We start from the raw sequence: 12,333 nt of genomic DNA, 5'->3' as shown, positions 1-12,333 counted from the left end.
AGATTAAAATGAGGTTTTAATGTGTGGTTGTGTGTGTGTGTTTTGAATACATACACAACTTACTGGAGTTGCCATACATGCGGAACTACTGCATTTTCATTTACCAGGCGGACAGAGTGAAAAACCGGAAGTAGAAATTTATGTTTACTTCCGGCTAGAAAATTTCAAAACCGAAAACACGTGCTCTCCATTTAGCTAGCTGCTACTTTCGCTGTGTTCCTGTAACGAAAGCGTCCTAAAAATTCGCCTTTGCCATGTTGCCATGGGGCGTTGGCATTATGGGCGCCAGAGGACCCATTTAATACACACTCCATTCCTGTCATCACATTCGTTGTGTGTGTGTTTTGGTCTTTTTTTTTGTTTTGGGCAACTCACTCTGAGGTTTCTTTGACTTTTTTCCTCATTTTTTCGGCAACGTCATCACATTGGAATGCGATGGCGCCACTTTCCTTTGCGTCTGCTGGCCTAATGACGGTATTTTTCTAGTAGCTCCAAAAATTCTTGCAACTTGCGCGCCATTTTTGCGTCCATTGCGTGTGGCAGTGGACAAAAACTGAGAGCTGAGTCCGCCTATTGATGGGTTCTATGCGCCCAACTCTTTCAAGCGGCGAGGGTTACTTTCACTTACTGTGTGGGACCTGTGACCGTCGGCAGCTTACCGTTAACATGCCGTTTTTTTCCAACCCCTTTCAGGGTAGTTTTGCGCTTAGATGTATGCTACGAAAAAAAAAAATGTGGTTCAGTGGATTTTGCTTAGAGCTTAGCTAAAAACAAGAATCGTTTCGAGTGTTGATGGTGGGGCAACATATTCTTGTTTCTTAGATGCCTCACATGTGTAGTTTTCACATGCCAAGAGCGCAGGACACTTTCGTTTTTTCTTCATTCACACATGTGGCCTGAGAGTGAGTATGAAAGCCAAATAGAGAGAGAGAGAGTGTGAGAGAGCGTAACTATTTTATGGACATGCGGCAAAACTGAGATAGTTGGTCGTCCTATACCAAATTGCTGAATGCCTAATAACCTGGTATGGTAATACTTTTAGTTTTGAAAACTATAGTTTCATAGTCTTAGTTATAACAGTAATCGCACCGCCCTCCCTGCCCGCCAAATGAGTCACAGAGACAAGTATGGGTCTCGGGGGCGGGTGGTTGGTTTATCTAGTGGCATAATGCAATTACCCAATCACAAAAATATCCCCCATTTTATTAAGCAGCAACAACAAATTTGCTGAGCGCCTTGTTGTAATATATGAAAAAATCCATTATTATGAGCGCCAAGTTGAAGAGCGGACCCCATTAACGAACATTGACAACAACAAAGGGAAAAAAAACTAGCTTCAGGTTGTATATTATTACAAAAGGTGGAACACCTGTCGCTACTGGCATTGCCGTGTTAGTTGTTAAAGATTGCATAATTTACCTGGCCGCAACAGGCACTCAGCAAAAAGTGTAGCCCGCTTTTGTGGGGCAGCATTTGCGCTCAGGTGTGACAATCGCACAAAAATGAAAGGTAAATAGATATAAAAACTTTCTATTACCTTTGTCAAGCCCTATGTGTGTGTGTGTGTGTGTTGGGGAGTTTATCTGTTGGGTCTAGGGTTGCGTAAGCGTTAGAAATTTCTAAGCTATTAGAAGTTAACAGGCGCATATGATTCATAGAAGGCGTTGGTATGCATTAGCACAATGGCCACAACCATATGCTGGCTATGCGCATGACACGCAGTCGGCTAACCAACCCCCAAAAAGTATTCCATACGCCCCATTCAACGCACCCCAGAGCAACCGGCGTCGTCCAGCACGTGGGTGAAACAGAGACCAGCAGGTTCCATGACCTGGCCGAGTTTCACCCACCATTCTATTGTAAAAAGAAAATCTCAGCTTGGAATTAAACGGCAACGAATTGTGTATATGCTTATTTGACTTTTGTATATATTCATCTACATATACTTTAAATGTAAGGACATTGCCACCCTTTAATGATAAGTATTTGTATATACTCAAAGGACACAAATGATGTTTTCTCTTTGAGACTGCAAAAAATTTAATATACCCTGTGTAAATTAGTTAGATAAGTGTATGGGAAAAAACATTCAACATATACCAAAGAGGCAATCTTAAATGGGAGGTCCATAACCCCACCACACCTCCTTCCTTCCTCCACCGCTCACCGTCCACACACAGTCCTGAAAAGTATGCTATGTATTTGGCTACTATTCCATGCTGTTGCCCTGTTCCAAATGAATTTCTGGAGCTTTGAAGATTATAAACTCACTTAAGAGACGCTTTGATGTCGGCATTTTGAGCATGCTCAAGCAAGGCTCCATAAAAATTAAATTAACTTAAGAGGATCAAAGGAGCTTCAAGTTGTTGCCAAGGACAACGCTTCAGCACGCGCACAAGTTGTATTTAAAGGATATGCCAACAGGCGAGCAGCAAACCAGACACAATGAATTCAGTCAGCTAAACAAAAACAACAAAAAAATGAATAAAACAAAAACAAACAGACGACATGAATGGAATATAAAATTGATAAAATGTCATAAATAAATTGCCGGTCAAATGAATACACACACACACACACACAAACTTACACAAATATGGAGTGGCCAAATGCAATAAGCCCTCAACCACTCCATGGATATCAATTGTACATACCGAGAGGAGTATCTATATCCCCACACACACTCGTTGTAGTATATGTGTCTAGGCATGTAACTCCTGGCACATATATTTAATGAACTGGCAACATGTATAGCATATTATTTACACAATTTAATGTATTTAATGCAATACTTTTTACTACACAACACACTCACCCAGACACACACACACACTCACAGAGAGAGGGAGAGAGAGACATTTGCCATGTCCTTTGTGTATCTGAGGGGTAACCAATACAAATGCAATGATGTAAGTATATGAAATGCGAATAGGTTCGCAGGATATCAGCACAAGTGTCAGCTCCATAATATGAGTGTGTGTGTGTGGGTGTGTGAGTGTGTCGTACGAACAGGGGGGAGTGATGGGTATCATCATCATCATCATCACCCGCAGCAATAACAGCCACAACAACAACAACAACAACCACCACGAGCATTGTGAGGGGCAAACCAACAGCAGCAGCAACCCCATGTCGACACACACACACATACAGAGAGAGACCCCCTTGTATGTTGCCGAGTCCATGAGTGTGTTTGTGTGTTTTGTCTGGGCCCCATTCGTATTTGTCTTTTTTTCTTTTTTGTTCTTCTTCTTTATGCTTGGATAATACAACAAACTCCTCCACCAACCAGGCAGTCAGAGAGCCATACATTCAGTCAGTCACTCAGTGAGTCAGTTAGTCAGAGGGGTACACATATTACATATGTTTAGATTTGTTATTCATGCCCATGTAAAGGAACTCCAGCTCTCTCTCTCTCTCTCTCTCTGTCTGTTTCTCTGTGTATTTGTAAATGGCATTATATGCCTTATATATATATATATCAGCCGATACAAGCAAACTCTGCCATGTGGAACGAGTATGACTGTTGGCCAGAATGGGTACTCTAATCGTCATGTCCTTATGTATCTACATGTCCTGTTTCCCATAGCCAGACGGGCCCAAAAATAAACTGAAAGCTATATAAGCTTTACATTATGTGGTCACAAGACTAGGTAGGCCTTTTTGCAACGGGTGGGAAAAACCTTTCATCAATTGGAATTGACTTATTTGTGTTTCCAACTAAATTTCCACTTTGCCAATGAAAGAAGATGCCAAACTAAAAGTGTCTATAAGACCCTTGTTGCCTCTAAGTCTTGGTCAGAACTTTCACTTTCATTTGCGCCTTCTTCATATCAATAATAAAGCCATTCGGCTGCTAAACGTTGTGCTAAATGCTTGGCCATAAACCTGTGCCCTGGTCTTTGCTTGGCTACAAGGCGCCATCATAAAATCTAACTAGGCACATTAGAAGAGCAACACACACACACAGAGCAATAGCTGATTGTGTCGAAACGGGGCAGGGGGGGAGTTACGTGCATACAAGAGGAGTAAGTTCAAAAACCTCACAACCACAACTGCTACTATGTTTAATACAACGTATTATTTGTCCATGTGTGTGTGGTGTTGCAATCTGAGTTTATTGTACTTTAAGCGTGCAGAACTACGAGCTCTAATTGCAATACTGTGTGTGTCCATGTCCATGTCCATGTACATGTGTGTGTGTGCGAGGTGGCCATGGCCCTAGATGGGCCATAGATATGGCTCATCATGTTGTTTGCTGCTGTTAATGATGATGATGATGATGACGATAATGATCGTGACGATGATGGCATGATGTCTATAAAAAATGCATCACTCACACTGTCCACAGTTCTAATTGTTTGTCGTGCTGAGAAATTATATATATGTACATATATTCCATTTGTATTTGTTACAATTGCTCGCTTTGTAATGGGTATATTAAAAGTCGTATATATTTATCATATCCCAACCTGTGCCTACTTGCTGCTTTTGTTAATGAGGAAGGAAATCGCTCTAATTGGATGTCAACAAACATATTAAAAGCCATCCGAGAGTCTGTGATATTGCATTTACATGCCTCTCGCCCCCTCTCTGTCCACTCTTCTCTCTATATCCCTTGTTGTCCCTTGTCCATGCTGATGCTTATACCCATTTCCATTTCCATTCCCATACCCATTCCCGTGGCCCCAGTAGAGAGCATTTGTGTGGGCAGTAGTAGTCAGTTTCCGGAAACGTTTTTTCGCGATAAGTTAATTGTATATGTCGTCTGCAGTTGTCATTGCAAATTGCTCGCAAAAAATAAAAAGAAGAAAAAAAATCATAAAAAAGTTTAATTGAAAGAAATGGAAACTGCAATCCGCAGATTGAATTGAGCCGAGCATGCATAAAAGAAAGGAAGGAAAAAAAAGGCCAGTTATTGATATATCCGGAGTACCAAAAAAAAAAAAAAAAAGAGGAAATAATACACACACAAACTCAAAGAGAGAGTGGGAGAATATCTGAATCAATTTATGACCAAGTTTTCTCTCTGTGTATGGAGAGATCCTAACTTTTTCTTCTGCCTTTTAACGATTGGAGTTCATTCAACCTCGCCCCAGTGAACTTAGCTGAGGTTATTTTTACTTCCATGCAAGCAAACAGCCCGCAGCCGGCTCTCCACTGCCACCTCTCCCACCCCCGGCACACACGACTAGAGTCAGCATGTGTCTATGCCATTGGCCAACTAGTCGCCAGCCAGAGCAACTGGTCTGATGGCAAAAAAAAAAAAAAAAAAATACTACAAGAGGTGGCTTTTGGTCTGGTCTTGGTCTTGTGTCTTGGTGGCAGATTTATAGGGCCTGGCTGCCTGGTGGCGGCCTCTGTAGACCGTTTTTTTTTTTTTTTTTTAGTTTTTTTTCTTCGTAGTATGTATATGTTTTGCTTGAATGCAGCTCAGCTCAGTCTCTGGTTACTGCTGGTTGCTGTTTGTTTTGCTTCCTTATTGGGTGAAAATCACCGCATTTTGCCATTTGGGAAGGAAGTCATTTTTGAGTGCCACCAGATTGATTTGTCATTAGGTGTTCGTTTTTGTTTTTGTTATTGTTTTTGTCGTTTTACATCCATTCAACCATCGAGTACGTCGTTGCTTTGTTTCGCAATTCAAATTCAATATGCGGCGCCTTTGTTATGCATCTCAGTTTGCAATTGGTTTCTATGCATTGATCTAATGGCCATTGACTGGCAAACGATGGCGACAATAAATTATGAAATCAATAACAAAGTTGTAATAAGAGTGCCTCGGACAAGGTTCATCAGGGAGGCATATATGTAGATACAATATGTACATAGATATCTATCTATAACAGAGAAAAGGCGACTCCAGGAGGCAAGTGACAACTGCAGCAAGCAAGTGGCAAGCGCGCGATAATTATAAACTGCTGCCGTTTGTCACATATGCAAATCGATGCGGAATTTCCACAGAACGCATAGCCCTAGACCATAGAATGAAACAGAACGGCAGCTCTGTCTCTTTCTCTCTCTCACTCTCTCTGTTTCTTGACGTTGTGAATTTCCATAGACTCTGATTGATAGCAAAAGAATCAGAGTCGAGAGTTCTTGTTGTTGTTGTTGTTATTGCCGGTGTTGTTGTTGTTGTTGCCGGCTCTGTTTTCATAAATAATTTTGCGTAAGCTGCGACCAGGCCCAAGCTAGCACATGGTGAAAGATGCCAAGACTGCTTACGTGCCAGCTAACAGCATTCGCAACACAGAGCCACAGAGATAGAGATACACATGATGAAGAGTAGTTGCAAGATACGAGATATACGAGGAGCTAAAGATGGAGATGGAGATGGCGATGGCGATGGCGATGGAGATGGAGATGGCTACGTCTATGGCTAAGGCTGAGATGCGCAAGCAGGCCAATGACCGTTTGACCGCTGTGTAATGATCGGCAGTACTCCATAGATAGATAGATAGTTAGAAACAAATACATAAACATATAGAAGTATGTCGTTGTTGTCGTTATACATACATATGTAAATTCTTATGCATTTCATTCGTCACCTTGATCGGTTTAATGCCATTAACGGACTGCACTTTCGGCCCTTGCCCCAATGTAGTTTATCTAATATCCTGACTAAGCAATTTCATTGAGTTTTGGCAGTTGCCGTTTGCCACATCAACAAAGACATATATATATACAAGTATATATATAGATGTCTAAATGTATATTTGCATTTTGCGTCAACTTCAGTATATATACATATATGGGCCTGTTATCGATGCCGTTTAGCATATTCAATTCCCCAAATCATTTAACATATTTGCCTGTCATTACAACCAGGCGAATTCGAGAGATCTGAGAAACTGAGACTGTCTGACGTCTCAGTTAAATGGGAATTTCATTTGTATATTTGGAAATCGAGGAAAAGTTCCATTACCGGGCCCGTGGGCCCATCACGTTTTATTTGATTTAATTCTTAAGCCAAAACTGGAGTAAAAGTTCACAACGAGCACGTGGACCAAAAATGCCGATATACAGGTGAATAAACTACAATTTTCCAGTTTTCACTGGCTTTAACTGGCAAACCTTCTAAGATTTCTCAAGAGAAATTTCAAAAAAACAATAACTTTAGCTTTTCAACATTGGATTTTTCGTTACCAGTTTAATGTTATCTTAATTGTTTGAGGTATTTAAGTAACAAATTGTTTACCTTTTAATCCTTGAAGTTTTATTTATAAGAACACTTTTAAGTTAGTTTATTAGAACACATCAAGTTAAAGATATATATTATTTTCCCAATAGATACAGATACTCGATAGTAGTTCAAACAGTTGGATTTTTAGGAGTTTTCTAGAAGTTTAAACAGTTTATTTTAAGAGGCTTCTACTCCGGTTGTAAATTATTTTGAAAAAGATAGTTAAAGCTGTAGTTATATCCCTGTAAATTGTGATATAGATTATCATAATCATATCATATCAGATATTTTTCAAGCTAAGATGAACTATAGCACATTTTATTAAAGACTATCCAAGAAACTAAGCTTATGCTCCCTTAGTCCTATCTTGGCATTAAGTGTTTCGTTTCTGTGTATAAGAAAGGACTTTCTTGATTATAAATTTCTTTCTATGGCTATTGAACCATAAGAGAGTTATAATTATCGTTAACTTTTAAATGTTTCTTCGGAACTATTTTACTCTTAATCTGCGTAGCGATCCCAGAACAAGCTTCTACGCAGGATTGTTGACGCGCCTCCTTACGTACATATGTAACTTAGTTATCCACAGAGACCTTAACATCCAGTACGTTAAGTGAGAGATACGGAGGTATTACATTCGATACCACTCAAGGTTAGAAACCCATGATATTGAACTGGCCCTCAAACATGCAGACTAGAAGTCTATAAAGAAGAAGCCCACTTGACCTGCCATTTATACCAGAGACGGATTGGTGACCCAGTTGATGATTACCTTTGATAAAACTCTTAACCTGACAATTTTTGTATAAGAATTAATCACAGAGTCAATTTAATTTCCATTCCAAACTCCTGTATAAGTCAGATTTTGGCTAAGCTTAAGAGGAGTTTAAAAGAGTTTCAAGTTCCTAAAGAACACTCGATCTACATTGAGTGCCATCACAAGTGATCTGAAATCAAAAGTAGGTTAAAATGTGCAGATAGAGTTAAAACCGTTAAACTCTGCAACTTTGTCTCAAGCTAACTAATTAAAAATATCAACTGCAAATTGTCAGAGCTGGTTAATAGAGAATTTAACTGGTAACCAGTTGGCCATTGCAGCCACAAAAAGACAAGACAAAAAAAAAACGTTTCAAATTGTCAACTCGGCACGAGCGGACCAAATTAACAACAGCAACGAGTTTGAGTTTCTTGCATTGCAGAAAGACGACGAAAGAAAAAAAAAACTGCTAACACTGCATGGCCAAGTCCAAGACCAACAAAAGGTGGCAAACAAAATACTGTTAAATCTGCATAAAGTGGAGAGAGAAAAAAAACGAATGAAAGAACAGCATAACAACTCCCCGGAACATTGACCCAAATTATTTCGTTTCCATGAGAAGGCAAACAAGAGATTCAAGACCGTTTTTTTCCGATTTTTCTTTTGGAGTTTGGAGTTCTTGGGCCCTCAACAAACATTGCATCAAAAATTATATGTAAACCCAAATGGCAGCCGTTAAAAGTGAATCTGGAAAAAAACGAAAACCCAAATTAGATCAAATTTCAAAGCAAATGCTCCAGTAAAAGTGACTCTGATGGAACAGTTGTGCCAACAAATTTCCATTTCTACCTTACCTTTGTGCCATGGCACGTGGCTAATGAAAAGGTGCAAAAACGAAAATGAAAACTCCCCCAACTAAGCCCGAACGAATTTGATAGCCTAGTCGTTAAATTAAACTAAGGAGGAACTATTTGAAAAGTGAAAGAAGAAAGCGGAAACACCAAAATGCTTATATCCGCCCAAAGCCAAAACATAGAGAAAGAAATTAAGAAGGGGATCCAAGGACTCGTCAGCAAATAAGATAACGGACTGGATGCCATCTAAGTTAATGCATTTCCGAAGCAAATGTTAAGTGATTCCTGACCTAGAGAGATACTCTAAAACCCTCCAAATTTCAGTCTAACTTTAGTCTATCTTGTAATTTACCTCAGGCTACCTCTGTGAGCCTTAAAAACAGACGTCAATCCTTGGCATCTCCCCTTTATCGATTTGCCCCGTGCCATAGAATTATGGTGATCATCTTACATCTTACAAGATGACACGAGCCTAATGAGGGGCTAAAAGGTCCATGCTGGCCCGTGCCAAAGGGTTGCTTCAGCTCGTGCCTCTCCTCTCTTTTTTTTGGCTGCTCCGGAAGTCCCTTTTAATGATTTTTTTCCACTTCTGCAGCAGCTTCACATTTGGTTGAGTTTTTTACGTTGTTGTAATAAAACGAAAGGATTTATATTTCCTATTGTACTGCAGATGACACATCTTGTAATCCTTTGTGCGCCTCCTGGCAACCTTAAACAGCTGACTTATCTTTTTACAATCATAAATTCGTATTTCTTTTGGGCTAAAAACGACAACAAAATTTTGCAACGTTTTGTGTATTATTTTATTTTGTATTTTTTTATTTTTTGTCGTTCGCTCCTCTGGTTTAGTATCGCATTTCGCGGAAGTGCCCATGCTGAATGCTGACTCATGCCCTACGTTTATCCTTTTTATGAGTCTTACGATGGCGACGGAGGCGGCAGCGGCGGCGGCTTCTTAAGCCTTTTTCAGTTGACAGCACCGACGGCTTAGGCTACTGCAAATGTCACGTAAAGATGGGCAGTGATGCCTTTGACCGTCGCCGTGGCTAAAAGATCATTAATTTGGGACTTATGCCACATGCTAAGGACATTAGCATTTTGGCAAGGATTGTGTGTTTGTCCTGTGGCGACAGTCCTCGCCTCGAGTGAGTTGTATTTGCCTATTTACTTGTTAAACTGGCCAAATACAATAATTCTTTTTAGCAAAGTCATCTAACCAGATAGGCATCAATTATCGCCAAACCCAAAAGAAATGTAGGTGGAGCCTGTTCTTAGGATTCAGAATCATCACCACCAATAGGCAGAAAGGACTACCTGCCTAAGGTAGGGAAAGATCGGCACACACGAACACACACACACACACACAAATACCATGACAAAAGCATAACGAGGGCACTCGATCGTGTCGCAGTTCGCAGACCAAAACAGCTGTTTCTTGAATGAAATCCAGGTGGGTGTGAGTCGTCATCGTTGCGAGTGTGTGAGTGTGAGAGAGATTCATGTGTGCTGCTACCTTCTACCTAACTTCCCAGTCAGCAGCAGAGAGTGAATGAGCGAAAGAGAGCGACATGGATCGGCTCTTCTACCTCTTCTACCTGGTCACATGAATGAAAACTGCCCACAATCTATGCTCCCTCGCTCTCTCGCTCACTCTCCCGTTTGCTTAAGAGTAGCATCCGCACAAACATTAAGAGCATCCAAACAACACACCTGCCCATCTAGTGCTCTCTCTTCCACTCGCTTACTGCACTCTGATATTACGCTCTGCCAACGCTGCCGTCGTCGATTGCCGCGCCGCTGCTGCTGCCACTCCGCCGAGCATTTAAGCTTACGACTTGACGAAAATCAAATCATAAGATCGACAACGTTCGACGAGTGCACATCAGCCAAGCCAAGAGCCAGACAGCAAACAGAGTTAATTCAAAAGCAAACAAATTAATATCCAAAAAAAGTAACAACAAAAATAAATAGTAGTGCTCACATTTTTCACGTAATACCTGCGCACAACAAATAAAAAAAAACCACCTATAATAATTTGTTGTAAATAATACAATATAATTTCAACAAATTTAAATTTCTGTCCGTGAACGCGCATCATTCTGTCGATTTACTAGACATTTTGCTCGGTTTCATAAGCGAAAAACAAACACAATAAAAAAAAGTCTCTCAGTCTCAGTCAGACGCTTATTAATAAACAATAAAGAACTAAAGAACAAAAGTGTTTAATGGATTTTAAGTGTCAGTGACTCTTCCTATAATACACAAAAAAAACTATAGACAACAACAAATATCTACATACACACACACACACAAACCAATACGTAAACACGCGCCGCTGTATAATCAGACAACAAAAATAACCCAAACTGTTGGTGATAATAAAAGAACTTACAACAACTTCAGCACCAGCAGCAGAAGCAGCACCACCACCAAAACCACAAACAACAACAACAGCAAAAGACAAAGTCAAGAGAACCAGTATAAAGTTCAATATATATATATATACATATATATATAAACAGCCAACATTAAGTTGATTTAAATTAAACAAAGGAGCAACAGCTGAAGCAGAAGCAGCAGCAGCAGCAGCAACTCGTGGTTTTGTCATACAAGTATTTTTGGGTACCTTACACGGCATACAAATGGCAGCCTACTTGGATCCCACTGGTCAGTACTGAGAAGGAAGTTCATAACGCCCACAAAACCCACAAATTCTCGAAAAGTGTTTAATCATAAATACATATCTACAATGGCTGCCTATTTGGATCCTACTGGTCAATATTAAAGACTAGCAAATACCATTCAACTTTTCTTCGAAATTCTCAACTTGTCTTTATTATATACAAAACAATCATCATCATGTCTCTTGCTTTGGATCCCACTGGAACCTATTAGAAGAAGAGAAACTTCAACTAATCAAGATAATCAAGAAGATTTTCACAAAACAACACACACACAAAATCAGTTATCAATATGCTGGATCCAACTGGTACATATCGCCGACCAAGGGATACACAGGACACACGCCATAAACGGCGCCTGGATCCAACTGGACAATATTAGGGTATACCGAAACCCATCACCGCCTTTGCCTTATTACAAGTGACACGCACACATAAAATTCTGGGCATGATTGGGGGCGCACCTTGGTTGCGCGTACGTGGCCGCGAGGAGACTTCCAGTTGCAGACGCAGAAGAAAGTAAATTATTTAAATTATCACCTATACACACACACAAAGACACACACACACACACACACTTTGAAACTTTGTATTTATGTAGTTCTTTTTTGTGTATTTTTACCTATTATTATTATTATGCTTATTATTATTATTATTACCTATTACATATATATAAATTATTTATTTTTATTATATATTATTTAAATTAAATATTGTTCACAAACATAAAAAACTAAAAAAAAACAACAACATTTGCCTAAATGGTTTACCATTATTATCCTATTCATTTCACATTATATACATATGTTATATATCTTTGTTGCTAAAAAAAACTATGGAAAAAGTATTAAGTTTAGTGTC

The 12,333-nt window shown here is 39.7% G+C and overlaps 1 protein-coding gene across 1 annotated transcript; it reads left to right on the top strand.

The window, feature by feature from the left end:
- Window positions 1-10,658: 10,658 nt before the first annotated feature.
- Window positions 10,659-12,043, top strand: tal-AA (tarsal-less AA). The gene has a single exon (XM_068296596.1). It carries the CDS (start codon window positions 11,765-11,767, stop codon window positions 11,852-11,854), a length of 90 nt encoding a protein of 29 aa, XP_068152697.1. The 5' UTR covers window positions 10,659-11,764; the 3' UTR covers window positions 11,855-12,043.
- The last annotated feature ends 290 nt before the right edge of the window (window positions 12,044-12,333 follow it).

This window comes from Drosophila tropicalis, unplaced genomic scaffold (genome assembly GCF_018151085.1).
Source record: "Drosophila tropicalis isolate 14030-0801.00 unplaced genomic scaffold, ASM1815108v1 contig_859, whole genome shotgun sequence".
Taxonomy (NCBI): Eukaryota; Metazoa; Arthropoda; class Insecta; order Diptera; family Drosophilidae; genus Drosophila; species Drosophila tropicalis.
Note: the sequence above shows the minus strand (reverse complement) of the source record. Positions and strands in the feature narration are given on the sequence as shown.

Excerpts from the sequence above, each read along its gene's own strand:
- tal-AA (XM_068296596.1), top strand. The coding sequence starts at position 11,765 with ATGCTGGATCCAACTGGTACATATCGCCGACCAAGGGATACACAGGAC.